This window comes from Eubalaena glacialis, chromosome 7, assembly GCF_028564815.1.
Source record: "Eubalaena glacialis isolate mEubGla1 chromosome 7, mEubGla1.1.hap2.+ XY, whole genome shotgun sequence".
Classification (NCBI taxonomy): Eukaryota; Metazoa; Chordata; class Mammalia; order Artiodactyla; family Balaenidae; genus Eubalaena; species Eubalaena glacialis.
The window spans coordinates 9,967,707-9,983,959 of record NC_083722.1 but is presented as its reverse complement, the minus strand read 5'-3'; the positions used below and the strand labels follow the sequence as shown (position 1 = coordinate 9,983,959).

Sequence of the window (16,253 nt, the reverse complement as noted above, 5' to 3'; positions counted from 1 at the left end):
TCGTTTGCTCCAACAATGAGTCTGGGCTGCTCCTGTGACATGTTTTAAGCAACAGAATACTGCAAATGGGATACTGGGCCAATTCTGGACTTGAGTGTTAACAGGCCTGGCAGCTTCTACTTTCACATTCTTGGGGGCCCTGAGTCATCCTGCTGGAGAGACCATGGGAAAAGACCACACGGACCGGCACTGAGAATACCTGGAGGAGAGAGGCCTAGCTCTCCCCATGGCCTGGTTAGTCTCCAAATGACTCCAGTCCCATCTGTCTGCAAACACGTGAGAGACCCCAAGCGACACCAGCTGAGGAACCACCCAGCTGAGCCCAGTCACAGGACGTAATACAACTGAGTTTGTTGCTTTAAGCCACTAAGTTTTGGGGTGTTTTGTCCCATAGCAACAGATAACCCAAGCAACAGTGCTGCCCAAATAACCTGACCTGTATACAACTCTGACAAACTGAAAAGCAATCGTGGATGATGGCAAGTTCTTCCAAGGCCGGGACCTTCCAGCTTATGCTTCAATCACTGTCCTTACCTCTCCCCTTTCAGACCTATTAAACAGAAGACCTCAACAATACGGTTGGCTGGTCACCGCATTCGGGTACCCACTACATCAGGTGCTCTACTTAATGCTGGGGGACAGAGAGGCAAAGGCAGGATTGCTGTCATCAAGGACCATATAGTCTTGACATGCAAGCAAAGAGTGCTGGATAACGTTCACTTTGAGAGGTAACAATGATATCTTTACAATCCCCACTCCAGGAGGGTGCCGATTCCCACAACCTTTAGCCTGTACCTCCTAGAGATGTCCTTTAAAAATAGGGCCTCTAGGACTTCCCTGGTGGCGCAGTGGTTAAGAATCCGCCTGCCAATGCAGGGGACATGGGTTTGAGCCCTGGTCCGGGAAGATCCCACATGCCGCGGAGCAACTAAGCCCATGTGCCACAACTACTGAGCCTGCGCTCTAGAGCCTGAGAGCCACAACTACTGAGCGCTCGTGCCACAACTACTGAGCGCTCGTGCCACAACTACTGAAGCCCATGTGCCTAGAGCCCGTGTTGTGCAACAAGAGAAGCCACCGCAGTGAGAAGCTCGCGCACCAACAGGAAGAGTAGCCCCCGCTTGCCACAACTAGAGAAAGCCCGCGAGCAGCAACGAAGACCCAACACGGCCAAAAATAAATAAATAAATAAGTAAATAAAATAAATTCATTTAAAAAAAAATAAAAACGGAAGAAAAAGACTCTTAAAAAAAAAATAGGGCCTCTAACTCTACTTTGCCTTCTAACCCCTAGATGTTCCCTTTGTGGGTCATGATGGGTACGCAGGTAAGAAGATTCTGTGCCTGTCCGTGCTCATTCTTTTTTTTAAAGAAACTGAGTTTTCCAATCGTACAAAGAGAACTGTGATCCAGCCAGGTGCTGAAAGCTACACAAGTTGATGATTTCTTATTAAAATCAGATGGTCAACAGTGCTCTGATTATTTGCATGTCTGTTTTTCCCAGTCATGAGACTTGTCATCACTGAAAAATGTGTGGAAATATAGTTATTTGGCCTCACAGTCAGTGCACTGGTGTCTCTATTCCCCTTGGAATGCCAAAGCCATGTGAACTCTGCATCTTGACACAATCCAACCAATCTCAAACAAAAAAACACCTCCCTCCAGCTCTACCCCCTTTTGGTGATGACTCTATATTTCTCCTTCTCCCTCCCAGCCGAACTCCTTAAAAGAAGAAGTCTGCTTCCTCAACTCTCACTCACACCATAAGCATATGCTTTCTAAACTCCCAGCCACACAGCTTCCCCGAAACTGTTCTCCCCAAGGACGCCAGTGATAAGTTGTCACTGAACACTGCAGACACTTCTCAGTCCTGACCATCTTGCCGGGATCTGGCAGAGTGGACCCTCCTGCTTTCTTGAACTCTCTCCTGCTCTGGTCAGGAGACACCAATGGCCCCTCCTGGTTTTCCTCCTAACTCTCTGGCGGGCTTTATCTGCCTTCCCTGTAGACTGTGCCGCTGCCTGTGCTCATAACTTACAGGTCAGGGGTCCTCAGGCGGCTGCCACAGCCCCTCTTTGCTTCCCATGTCAAATTCTCCCTTGGAGTTTTCATCCCATGGCTTCAACAAATATCCCTCCAACTGTGGTATCTTGGAACCACATGAAAGCCAGCATGCCCCCACATAAAAGCTCATTTTCCCCATAAACCCGATGTAGTATGTGGTACCTCCATCCATCATCTAACGGCATGTCACTGCTCAGAGAGAAACAGGAGCGCGGTTCTTATTCTTCCTTTATCCTCCACATCCAATCTGTAGTCACGTCCTGCTCATTCTGTGTCCTAAATATCCCTTGCAACTGTTCACAGCCTGTAGCTCCTAATGCCACTCTTTTAGCCTAGGTTATCTTCATCTCTCCCCAACAGTATAATTAACCACCTGCTGACCAGTTTCCTTGTTACCAGAATCAACAGACAACTTAATATTCCGTTGGATGTGGCAGCCACGAGGTATCTTCTTAATTCTCTCACAAGTAAATTTTCTCTCATTACAGACACAAATATATGGAAGAAGCTATATTAACAACTTGAAAATAACATTGGGTACCACTCCAAACTTTTCCCATAGTATAGAGAATGATCTTTCAAAAAGGCAAGTCTTCTGATAGCTTCATTAGGATAATGCATCAGGATAAAGCCCAGACTCCACGACGTTCTACTAAGAACCTTTATGAGGAGACCCTTGCCCACCTCTTCAACCTCATCTCTCAATACTCTGTGCTCCTCCCTGCCCAACAATCCTTTCCAAACCACCACCTCTTTCCAAGCTATAGATTGCCAATCTCTCCTCCTCTCTTTTCCAGGCTTTTTTACATCCTCTTCTTTCCACTGGGAGAGAAGACTTCCTCACATTCACTGCCTAACTCCTTGGTTAAACATTCGTTTCTCTAGGAAACCTTTCCTGTAAGTTATAGTTCAGTTGGGTTTGTCTCCTTTGAGTTCCTGGAGCCCCTGCGTATCTCCTATCACTTACACTTTGTTGTAAGTATTGGCTTAACTACCTGTTTTTCCCTCAAGACCATAACCTTTGGGAGATGTCTGTCTGCACTGTTACCTTTTTTTAGCGACAGTGGCAGTGCTTGGCAAATACATAAGCGCAACATGCCAAGTGGGTATCGTTTCTGAACTCCCTATGGTTTACAGAAGTCTGAAATCCTAACCTCTGGCCAGGTAGATAGCCTCAGCCCATCCCATATTCCTTGCTTTCCATTCTCCAGCCCCTGGTCATCCTTGCTTTCCTAGCTTGCTCACCCCTGCGTCTTCCACCACAGGGCCTTTGCACACGCTGTTTCTGCTACCTGGAAGGCTAATTTTCTCAATTCCTACGCCTCCTTCAGATCCCAGCTCAAACTTCTCTTTCTTAGGAAAGTTGCCCTACTCCCTCAAGCCCCGCCCCCCTCATTCTTTCAAGTAGCTTCCCCTTCACTGTCCTTATCACAGCTGTGATCTTAACCTTTACTCTTGTAATTTGATTGTCTCTCCAGAGACACCTTGCATGCCATGAGCTCACCGAAGAGGTCTGGTTTCCGTTCACAGTCATACTCCCACGGCCAGTTTCAGTAAGTGGTAGGCGCTCGGGAAAAGGTTTTTATTTTTTTTGCTCAAGGCCCTAGGGGTGCAGGAAAGCTTAGAAGCACAAAGCGAATTTTGGCACATTGTAGACTTCCAGGGCCAACTCTTGCAGCTTATGATTTTCTTTCAAGAGGAAATAAAAGCATAACTCGGTGGCGTCTTCACAGCTTATTCCTGCCAGTTCTGCTTTTCTATAAATACAATCCTCATTTTCAAGGAATCTGGATAAGATGGCTGCAGCTGACTATTTTGGGGAGGCCCTGTCGATTTTATTTCAGAGGGGATGTTGTCATCTGTCTTTGCTCCTGGGGCAGGTGTGAAATGTGTCGTGGACCCCTGTTGCTGATTCTACAGAAGAAGTTGGACATGTCAGGCTAATTGCTTCACAGGCCCCGGACAGGGCCCCTGAGGACAGGCTGAAAGGCATGTTGAGATCTCCCCGAGGACCCATTATTTGATGTTCTATCCATTACTGTTTTACTCCTACTGTCATGTGATGCGGGGATGCTTCTGAGAGAAGCTCTTTGTCCTGTAGTGTTTTCTACACCAGAGTTCAGTGCTGAAGGCCGTTTAAGGACACCAGCCTCCAGCTTACAACAGGAAGATGTCTGAGCAGCATGGGACACGGAGATCGGTCTTTGAAAATTTCATGTAACTGTTGATGCCAAAGTTAAGGAAAATGTTGACATCATAATTTTCCAATGTAGTTTTCTTATTGCTACTACAACTTACAAAGCAAGATTTCTGGGTGCACCTTTGAAAATGCTGCATATACAGACACATACATCCTGTAACTTGAGTTACAGTAAAACTACAGTATAGCTAATTCTGGCAAATTATAAAGGTAACTAACTCACTGTGGAAATAATAACAGGCCAAGTATGCATTGTATTAATGTCCTTTTGTGTAATCAAGAAAGCATACAACTTTAAATACAAATACATAATATAAATGTAATATCTGGACTTATTCTTTGTATTTAAGATTGTGGAAATTATTGTACATATGAAAGGACATTACAGACACACACATATAAGACAAGTAAATGCATAACAGCTAAAATTGGCCAACCAATTAATATTCCCACAGTCAACCCTCTTGTATATTTAATATTTGACTCTTATCCACGCATAGGAAAGTCTGTACTTCAAAGTACTATTTGAACATATATACAATTTATCATGTTAAGCGTCCTTAAATTGTCAGTATTTTTCTCCTTGGAGCTAAAAGCTAGCACAGAAAGTCTCTCCTTATTTCCAAAAATAAGGAATAATATTTCTGAATCCAGTTAAGAACAAAGGATACTACAGTGTAAACCACTGACTTTAAAAAACCTAGAATAGCTTTTTATATCATATAACCATCCATCATGATACATAGATATACTATAGTCTATCCTCTATTTTCTCTAATTCAGGAGCTGAATATGTCTCTTTAAAATAAAACCATATACAAAGAAATAAAATAAAGTACAATAAAACCACATACAAATATGGCATTTGGTTGCCAAATTAATCAGTTTGGCCATCGAGATCACAAGAACTTGCTAAGAATAGTTAATAATAAGAAGGATTAAAGCTGCAACTTTGCCTGTCTCATGTTTTAATTCTTTCTCTCAAAAGGTTTAAATAAAAACATTTTCAGACTTTTAATGGTTCATGAGTAGTCTGATGCCATTGTACTTGCATCCATCAAAGGACAAGTTCTCCAACATCTTTTTTTTTTGGCTGCATTGGGTCTTCGTTGCTGCGTGCGGGGCTTCTCATTGCAGTGGCTTCTCTTGCTGCAGAGCATGGGTTCTAGGTGCATGGGCTTCAGTAGTTGTGGCTCACGGGCTCTAGAGACCAGGCTCAGTAGTTGTGGCACACGGGCTTAGTTGCTCTGTGGCATGTGGGATCTTCAAGCTAGGGCTTGAACCTGTGTCCTCTGCATTGGCAGGCAGATTCTTAACCACTGCATCACCAGGGAAGCCCTCCGACACCTTAAAGGAGTCTGCACAATGGTTCAGGTGCCATTTCACATGAGAAGCACCAGAGCTTTGCCCTGTGGTCTTGCCAAATGGACTAAGCAAAGCTCTTGAATGCCAGGAGGAAATGCATCTACCACACCGTCATTCAGGAGTTCATGCTGATAAATGGCAATTATTTAAATGGATGTTTGTATTATTACAAACCATTTTCATAGCAAAGTCAGGAAGACCATTGTAAAGGAACTTGTGGAATCTTTATTGTTATTTTTTCCAGTGCTTACAGAACATTCCCTTCTTCTTTCCTGTTCACATGTCTTACCCCTCACTTTGCCTGAAAATATATTTCATTTAGATGTCTCCTCTCCAAGGCAATGATATAAGTGCCCTATTCTGTTTCACTCTTAGGGGATACAGAGGAGTCATCCATTTAGAGTTTTCCTTGCATGTAAATCTCTCAGTAGTGTTTAGAAATATGTAAGTGACCTACACATTTTATGACACCTTAACAAGTCTGTACAATGATCAAAAGGGAGAATGCAGTCAGGTGAAGAGTGGGGTGCAGTCAGGTAAATGTCAGCGGGGTGACAATTTAGAAATTCATGGAATTCAGAGGTTCATTCTAATCTCAGGAATGAACAAATTATATACAGCAACAGGGCATTGAGGTTTCCATCTCAGAAACAGTCAGAAAGCATGAAACTGGGGATGTCTACCATGAGAACTGTTTCAGATTCCAAGACTTTTTGCAACTTTCCTATGTTTGTTCTTCTCTTTCATTCCCCAAAGCAGCTAGCATGAAAATTCTCAGATTTGTGGACGAGTATTCACGTACAAGAAGCAGATCATCGTCTATTTCACAGTTTAGACGTGAGCCAAAGCGGGGAGAGGACCAAGAAATAGAGGAGGTGATGATTCTGAGGAAGAGGGAGAACAGGCTGAATTTTTGAGGACATAGAGGAAGAAGGAAATAAAAGCCCCAGAGTATCCCTGGAATGACCCGGGTACATAAATACCAAAATCAGGACAAAACAAACAAAAAGAATCTGCACGGCTCCTCCATCATCTCATCTCAAACCCGACAGGGTGAAATCAGAACTCTTCACGTTTCTTTCCCTATACATCTCCCTCTGCAATACTCTTACTTATTAAAAAAATATCCACATAACGTGCCACCATAAACACCCCACAGATATTAAGTCATGTAAGGTACTATTCTTACCCCTATCTTACAGGTGGGAAACAGGTACAGAGTTAAACTGAGCAAGGTCATGCAACTACCAAGTTTCAGAGCTGAGACTTGAACCCAAACAGTCTGACTCCAGAGTCTGAGCTCTTCACACCCCTGCCATGCTGACTTTACCCAGATTCCTTTGCTGTCCACTAGGCTATGAACTATATAGTTACCTTTGTCATTACAATGATGCTTCACTTACTCAAGCTTTTGTCTCCATGAAATAACCTATTCCTATTTGCCAATAACCATATATAACTTACTTTCTGCTCCTGTGTTGATTTTTATGGGAGCAGGGAAAATAAGGATGCAAAATGAGAAATGGGCTGTCAACGCTAGAACGAAAGCATACAGCTATGGGAAAGGTGGAGTTCTAAGTTCAGCTATTTATAGATCAAACAGAAGTGGTGGTTTTATAAATTGAAAAGCAACAACCAAAAACCTAAGCCATGAGAACACACATAGGATCTAAAAGCCATTCTCCATCATTCTGAAGAATTATTAAACACAAGAGCAATCCTAAGGCTCGATTTTCTTCCTTTGGTTCAGCCAGCCTAGGGTAATTAAATTCTACTAATGAACGTACAGAGCTGAAGTCAACAAACGCCCGATGAGAAACAAAGGAAAACATAATCTTACCTGCAGACGTGTGTTTGAACTTTTCACTCTTCTTCTTCCTCCATTTCCAAGGCTTGAAAATCCTTCCCAGGTTGGCAAACTTACTCCTCCTCCGGATGGGTGGGGTGTGGGTACCTGGGACAAGGGAGTCAGATCGCATTGCCGCCAGCCTCTCCACTTCCTCAGCTTGTTTCCCCGAGAAAGAGATGGAAAAGAGCGAGAGAAAGAAAAGTGTTAAAATGGGAGCCTCACAGATGGCCAATGCTTGCCATGGTTACAGATAACAGAAACCACATGACCCAACTTCCGTTTCTCTTTCTGCCTTTTGGAATGGAAGTCATACCAACGTGTTCTAAAGGCTGGTGACAGTCAGCCCAACCCTAGGGATCTGGACCACCCCAACCAAATTTGCCCAGCCTTCACCGAGGCTTGAGCAGGAGGGTGAGGAGGTGGAGGCGGAACGGAGCGCCCCTGACACCTCGGAGCCTCCCCTACGAGGCAGGGACAGGGCATCAGAAGAGTCAAATGACAGTCAGTGTAGCTATTGGTCCAGCACTTTCTCAAATAAGACTTGGCAGACGCCATCACTATAACACCATCAGCTGAGAAAAGAGGAGGGAGAAAACATTTATCAACCGTCTATTCCAGTGCCAACATCTCCACCACCCACAATGCTCTTTCCTACAACCATGCTTCACCCAGCCCTGCAGAAGCACTAGAATCTACTGAATGAGTGCCTCCACCTTAAAATCCACTGACCATTTTTAGAAACACTTACACTTCATGAGATTTTACAATTGCCTTAATTCCTCTAGGTCTTTTTGTTCCTGGTGCTTTGCTTTAATTAAAAAAAAAAAAAAATTCCTGTAAATTGAGAGTTGAGCGTGACATTAGGTACCAGCTAGACTAATCCCAACAGCTTGACATTCTGAGGACATGAAGACCTTCAAACTCGTAATGCCCAGGGGACCCTTTCTTAAGGGCCACAATCACTCTGACCACTTATCACTTGGAATAAAACTCTTTTCCAACGTACATGAGCATCTATAGATCTCAGTGAGGTAAAGAGACCCTGACTTGAATTTTTATGACAGGCATAATCAGAGAAAATAACCTCCTTGGCGAAATCAAGGCAGGTGGGAGGGACTTGCCGTTCCAGAACGTCCAATTACATCTAGAGCTGCGGCCCATCCAGAACCACTCTGCTGGGCCTCTTGACACCATCCTTCAGAAAAATTTCCTGGACTTTGCAACACAGGCTGTTCTCGGAAGCTTGATCTTACAGCCTGATGTTCTACCTGCTATCACCCAATATGGTTTTAACCAGGAGATTCAACCATTCAACAGATACATATGGAACCCTCAACCATATGCCGGGCCGTGTGCGATGGTGACAGATGACGACAGGTTGGCAAAGGCTCCTGGGCAAGACGGAAAGGAAGTAGATGAATTTGAGTGACATCTGGGAAGCCAAGAGTCAACAGGACCCGGGACTGACTGGGTGGATGAGGGAGAGGAGGCAGATCATTCCTGATGGCCACGTTCACGCCAGCGGAGCGGCCCCCTTCATTCATGGAAGCTGGGAACGTGCGGGGCATAAATTTGGGGGGGAAGGCAGTAACGATTTGGACATATTGTACGGCGAAGGCACTTCGAACTTTTTTTTTAAATTAATTTATTTATTTATTATTTATTTTTGGTTGCATTGGGTCTTGTTGCTCTGCGTGGGCTTTTCTCTAGTTGCAGCGAGCGGGGGCTACTCTTCGTTGCGGTGTGTGGGCTTCTCATTGCGGTGGCTTCTCTTGTTGTGGAGCACGAGCTGTAGGTGCACAGGCTTCAGTAGTTGTGGCACACGGGCTCAGTAGTTGTGGCTCGTGGGCTCTAGAGCAAAGGCTCAGTAGTTGTGGCACCCAGGCTTAGTTGCTCCGTGGCATGTGGGATCTTCCTGGACCAGGGCTCGAACCCGTGTCCCCTGCATTGGCAGGCGGATTCTTAACCACTGCGCCACCAGGGAAGCCCGCTTTGAACTTTTGACTTGACGTGGTTCAATGCATGGGTAAGCCCCTCTTTTCAATCATTGTCTTAAGTGACCACTTAATCAGTGCGCCAGACGCTGATCGTTTCTGGAGCAGATGCACAGAAGAGCTGGACATGGTTGAGCAGACTCTAGCAGAAGAGACAGAGGCATCAGTGTGGAAAACTGTGCTGTGACGGGAAACTCCGCCAAATTCAACGGAGGCAAAGAGGAGAAGCTGACTCTGCTTCACAGAGTTGGAAAACACCCCCCCCCCCGGGGCGTGCCATGTGGGGCTAGATTTTGAAAGAAAAGGAACTGTTCTCCCCACATGGGGAAGAGAGAGGAGTGGATTCCTGGAAAGAGGAAGAGATCCAAAAGGAACAGAGAGGCCTGAAAGAACATGGCATGTCTGGGAGCTTCAGGAAACCCAGAGAAACCCGGAGTGTCAGCCGAGATGGGGAACCAGAGGTGAGAGGTGCGAGAGGGGGCTGGAGCCAGATCCTGCAAGCCTGGGGGAAGTTTATTAGGCGTTTGGGTTTTATCCTATACCCAGAGGGAGAAGGAAGAGAATTTGAAAATGGGGATTGACATTATGACATTCAACAAATGTGTATGGAAAGCTCCCTCTGCACCAGACACTTAGGCTATGTCCGTAAGCAAAATAGATAAAAATGCCAACTCATGGAGCTTACCCTGGGAGGTACGGTGAGGAGCAGACATTACACAGTCAAACTAAATCAACTGTAGAGTATGGTAGAAGATACTTGCTTGGGGGAGAAAAGAAAAAAAGTGACTACGATACAAGTTAAATGAGATCAAGAGTGCCTTGGTGGAGGAGGGGCTCAGTTTTAATTAGCCTGATCGAGAAGACCTACCACCAGGACACAACCAGATGTGCTTCTTAGGAGTATAATTTTCACAGCAATGGCATCTTGAACTGGAGTGTGAAGAAACAGGTGGCAGAGAGAGTAATGAGGAGGCCACCGCACTCATCTGGAGGGCAGTGACAGAAGGGACACAGAGAAAAAGATGCAATCCAGCACGGGGGAGAATCAATATATCTTGGTAATTTTCTGGATACACACGGGGGGGGGGGACAAAGAAGCAAGAATTAAGTTTTTGCTTTCCATGACTGGGGAGATGATGAAGACTTTACATTTTTTAACGAGCTTTGAGTACAAAGGGAAGAAGCCAGCCGAACAGGATGGTCACTCAAGGACAAGGGCTTTGGAACCAGATAATGCAGTTTTTGTTTTTTGCAAACCTCTTCAGGGAGTTGGATTTTATTTCTTAAGGTAACGGAACACAACTGAAGGAAATGTGTCAGGATGGGGATGGGGAGACGGGATCACGTCAGCAGGCTGAGCTGCAAGAGTCAGTGGAGAGGAAGAGGCTGAAGATGTAGGGAAGAGATTGAGAAGTTTGTGAAACAAGGTTCTTAGGGAGGAGAAGAGGTGGGATCACAAGTACTTATAGAAATTCGTCATCGGAGGACTTTACCCTGAGTCACTGAACGTCTGAACTGAGGTCTCCGGTCACAAATGGCACAGATCAGATGGGAGCCTCAGAAGGATTAATCTGGTAGCGGTGGATAAAATGGATTCTTGGAGCCTGATGGGAAGAAGATAAAGTTTGAGGTTGGGCTTCCCTGGTGGCGCAGTGGTTGAGAACCTGCCTGCCAATGCAGAGGACATGGGTTCGAGCCCTGGTCTGGGAGGATCCCACATGCCGTGGAGCAACTAGGCCCGTGAGCCACAATTACTGAGCCTGCGCATCTGGAGCCGCCTGGAGCCTGTGCTCCGCAACAAGAGAGGCCGTGATAGTGAGGGGCCCGCACACCGCGATGAAGAGTGGCCCCCGCCCGCCGCAACTAGAGAAAGCCCTTGCACAGAAACGAAGACCCAACACAGCCATAAATAAATAAATAAATAAATAAACCCAAAGTTTAAAAAAAAGATTGAGGTGACTTTAAGTAAGTTTGGGTTACAGAGAGGCTGAGGACACCGCTTTAAAAAACCAACTGCAGTGAGTAAACAGCAGCCAAATAGAGCAAGTAAACAGCCTCTGGAGCAATACTGAATTTGGAAATTATTCTCTTTAAAGGGTATCAGCTGCTGGAGTTGGTGCTCCCTCAACAACGCTCAGTAGCTGGGAAAAGCCACACAGCGACAATTGTGGGAAACCACACCAAGGAGGTTTTGAGTCCAGGATGGACACCAGCTCAAGAGAGTCTGGTGATCTGATTCCCACAAGATCCCTTTCTCTTTTGTACGCATCACCTTTTAAAAATTTCTTACTTCAGTTGCTAATCTCATTGTTACTTGTCCAGATTTTGCAAGTCTCCAAACCTACCTTCCCAACCCTAATCTCCTGCCTTCAAACCTGTATTTTAAACTGCTGCTAGCTTACTCTTCCAGAAGCCCACTCTTCTCAGAGACTTTCAAGGAGTCCACACAACTTACAGTAGAAAGTTCTCATTTCTTGCTTTGCCCTTCAGGAACCTCCACCTGAGCTCCTGCCCAGAATGATCTTCCAGTACCTCTCTAAACATATGCTGCGGCCCAAATGAAACACTGTCTGGGTCCCAGTGGGCTTCGGGGGTGGGGATCAAACCCATGAAAAAATACGCAAAATTTCAGGTCTATTTGAGTATCTGCACTTGGTTGGAAGAGTTCCCATCTTTCTTTGAGTCTCCAAATAGACTAAGACACAAAAGGTAAAAATTTTAAAGTATCCAGGTTGAGGCTTTTTATGAGTTCAGCCAACTTACAACATCCTCTGCTATGGATTAAAGGGAGAGAGTATATACTAAAGCCAAAAAACAAAAACAACAAAAAAACAAAAAAACAAAAACCAAGATAGAAGTTATTCAGGATTGACACGAGTTTGCTCTCATCGTTGGCACTCCCTAATGGTTTGTTCAATAAGTAAATGAATGAGGGCATCTGATGCAGCTCCTTCACACCATCTTGAGAGGTATGAAAATCAGCATCACTATTTGACTTAAGAAAAATGTACCACAAGGACCAAAAACCTGTTTCATAATCACACCTTCCAAAAATGAGTAAAAATTATTCTGAAATTACCATGTTAAAACAATTATAAGGGAGAGACCTTCAAGATGGCAGAGGAGTTAAGACATGGAGATCACCTTCCTCCCCAAAAATACATCAGAAATACATCTACATGTGGAACAACTCCTACAGAACACCTACTGAACGCTGGCAGAAGACCTCAGACTTCCCAAAAGACAAGAAACTCCCCACGTACCTGGGTAGGGCAAAAGAAAAAAGAAATAACAGAGACAAAAGAATAGGGATGGGTCCTGCCCCTCTGGGAGGGAGCTGTGAAGGAGGAAAAGTTTCCACACACTAAGAAGCCCCTTCACTGGCGGAGACGGGGGATGGCAGGGGGGAAGCTTCGGAGCCACGGAGGAGAGCGCAGCCACAGGGGTGCGGAGGGCAAAGCGGAGAGATTCCCGCACAGAGGCTCGGCGCCGAGCAGCACTCACCAGCCCGAGAGGCTTGTCTGCTCACCCGCCGGGGCGGGCGGGGGCTGGGAGCTGGGGCTCGGGCTTCGGTCGGATCGCAGGGAGAGGACTGGGGTTGGCGGCGTGAACACAGCCTGAAGGGGTTAGTGCGCCACAGCTAGCCGGGAGGGAGTCCGGGAAAAGTCTGGAGCTGCCGAAGAGACAAGACACCATTGTTTCGGGGTGCGTGAGGAGAGGGGATTCAGAGCGCCGCCTAAACGAGCTCCAGAGACGGGCGCGAGCCGCGGCTATCAGCGCGGACCCCAGAGACGGGCATGAGACGCTAAGGCTGCTGCTGCCGCCACCAGGAAGCCTGTGTGCGAGCACAGGTCACTCTCCACACCGCCCCTCCCGGGAGCCTGTGCAGCCCGCCACTGCCAGGTTCCCGTGACCCAGGGACAACTTCCCCGGGAGAACGCACGGCGCCTAAGGCTGGTGCAACGTCACGCTGGCCTCTGCCGCCGCAGACTCGCCCCGCCTCCTCCGTACCGCTCCCTCCCCCTGGCCTGAGTGAGCCAGAGCCCCCGAAGCAGCTGCTCCTTTAACCCCGTTCTGTCTGGGCGGGGAACACACGCCCTCAGGCGACCTACACGCAGAGGCGGGTCCAAATCCAAAGCTGAACCCCAGGAGCTGTGTGAACAAAGAAGAGAAAGGGAAATCTCTCCCAGCAGCCTCAGGAGCAGAGGATTAAATCTCCACAATCAACTTGATGTACCTGCATCTGTGGAATACCTGAATAGACAACGAATCATCCCAAAATTGAGACGGTGGACTTTGGGAACAACTGTAGACTTGGGGTTTGCTTTCTGCATCTAATTTGTTTCTGGTTTTATATTGATCTTAGTTTAGTATTTTAGAGTTTATTCTCATTGGTAGATTTGTTTATTGATCTGGTTGCCCTCTTTTTTTTATATATATATATAGATATATATATTTTTTTCCTTTTTCTCTTTTCGTGAGTGTGTACGTGTATGCTTCTTTGTGTGATTTTGTCTGGATAGCTTTGCTTTTACCATTTGTCCTTGGGTTCTGTCTGTCCATTTATTTTTTTTTTAACATAGTTTTTAGCGCTTGTTGTCATCAGTGGATTTCTTTTTACATTTGGTTGCTGTCTTCTTTCTTTCCTTTTTTAATTACTTTTTAATTTTTAATAATTTATTTTATTTTATTTAATTTTTTTCTTTCTTTCTCCCTTTTCTTCTGAGCCGTGTGCCTGACAGGGTCTTGGTGCTCCGGCCAGGTGTCAGGCCTGTGCCTCTGAGGTGGGAGAGCCGAGTTCAGGACACTGGTCCACCAGACACCTCTGGGCTCCATGCAATATCAAACGGCGAAAGCTCTCCCAGAGATCTCCATCTCAACGCTAAGACCCAGTTCCACTCAATGACCAGCAACCTACAGTGCTGGACACCCTATGCCAAACAACTAGCAAGACAGGAACACAACCCCACCCATTAGCAGAGAGGCTACCTAAAATCATAGTAAGGTCACAGACACCCCAAAACACACCACCGGACACAGTCCTGCCCGCACGAAAGACAAGGTCCAGCCTCATCCACCAGAACACAGTCACCAGTTCCCTCCACCAGGAAGCCAACACAACCCATTGAACCAACCTTAGCCACTGGGGGCGGACACCAAAAACAATGGGAACTACGAACCTGCAGCCTGTGAAATGGAGACCCCAAACACAGTAAGTTAACCACAACAAGAAGACAGAGAAACACACAGCAGATGAAGGAGCAAGGTAAAAACCCACCAGACCAAACAACTGAAGAGGAAATAGGCAGTCTACCTGAAAAAGAATTCAGAGTAATGATAGTAAAGATGATCTAAAATCTTGGAAAGAGAATGGAGAAAATACAAGAAACATTTAACAAGGAACTAAAAAAACTAAAGAGCAAACAAACAATGATGAACAAAACAATAAATGAAATTAAAAATTCTCTAGAAGGAATCAATAGCAGAATAACTGAGGCAGAAGAATGGATAAGTGACCTGGAAGATAAAATAGTGGAAATAACTACCACAGAGCAGAATAAAGAAAAAAGGATGAAAAGAATTGAGGACAGTCTCAGAGACCTCTGGGACAACGTTAAATGCAGCGACATTCGAATTATAGGGGTCCCAGAAGAAGAAGAGAAAAAGAAAAGGACTGAGATAATATTTGAAGAGATTATAGTTGAAAACTTCCCTAATATGGGAAAGGAAATAGTCAATCAAGTCCAGGAAGTGCAGAGTCCCATATAGGATAAATCCAAGGAGAAACACGCCAAGACACATATTAATCAAACTATCAAAAATTAAATACAAAGAACAAATATTAAAAGCAGCAAGGGAAAAACAACAAATAACATACAAGGGAATCCCCATAAGGTTAACAGCTGATATTTCAGCAGAAACTCTGCAAGCCAGAAGGGAGTGGCAGGACATATTTGAAGTGATGAAACGGAAAAACCTACAACCAAGATTACTCTACTCAGCAAGGATCTCATTCAGATATGACAGACATATTAAAACCTTTACAGACAAGCAAAAGCTAAGAGAATTCAGCACCACCAAACCACCTTTACAACAAATGCTAAAGGAACCTCTCTAGGCAGGAGACACAAGATAAGGAAAAGACGTGCAATAACAAACCCAAAACAATTAAGAAAATGGTAATAGGAACATACATATCGATAATTACTTAAACGTGAATGGATTAAATGCTCCAACCAAAAGACATAGACTGGCTGAATGGATACAAAAACAAGACCCATATATATGCTGTCTACAAGAGACCCACTTCAGACCTAGGGACACATACAGACTGAAAGGAAGGGGATGGAAAAAGATATTCCATGCAAATGGAAATCAAAAGAAAGCTGGAGTAGCAATTCTCATATCAGACAAAATAGACTTTAAAGACTATTACAAGAGATGAAGAAGGACACTACATAATGATCAAGGGATCGATCCAAGAAGAAGATATAACAATTGTAAATATTTATGCACCCAACATAGGAGCACCTCAATACATAAGGCAAATGCTAACAGCCGTAAAAGGGGAAATCGACAGTATCACAATCATAGCAGGCGACGTTAACACCCCACTTTCACCAATGGACAGATCATCCAAAATGAAAATATATAAGGAAACACAAGTTTTAAATGACACATTAAACAAGATGGACTTAATTGATATTTATAGGACATTCCATCCCAAAACAACACAAGACACTTTCTTCTCAAGTGCTCATGGAACATTCTCCAGGATAGAT

At 45.0% G+C, this 16,253-nt stretch overlaps 1 protein-coding gene across 6 annotated transcripts in view; it reads right to left on the bottom strand.

Annotated features, from left to right (window-relative positions):
- Positions 1-16,253, bottom strand: part of PHACTR1 (phosphatase and actin regulator 1) — a 300,263-nt gene that overhangs the window by 194,391 nt on the left and 89,619 nt on the right. For all 6 annotated transcript variants that reach the window (XM_061195732.1, XM_061195729.1, XM_061195730.1 and 3 more), the window contains exon 2: positions 7,469-7,633. In XM_061195732.1, the coding sequence (XP_061051715.1) occupies positions 7,469-7,607 (139 nt within the window). In that variant the 5' untranslated portion in view covers positions 7,608-7,633. The remainder of the gene's footprint in view (positions 1-7,468; positions 7,634-16,253) is intronic.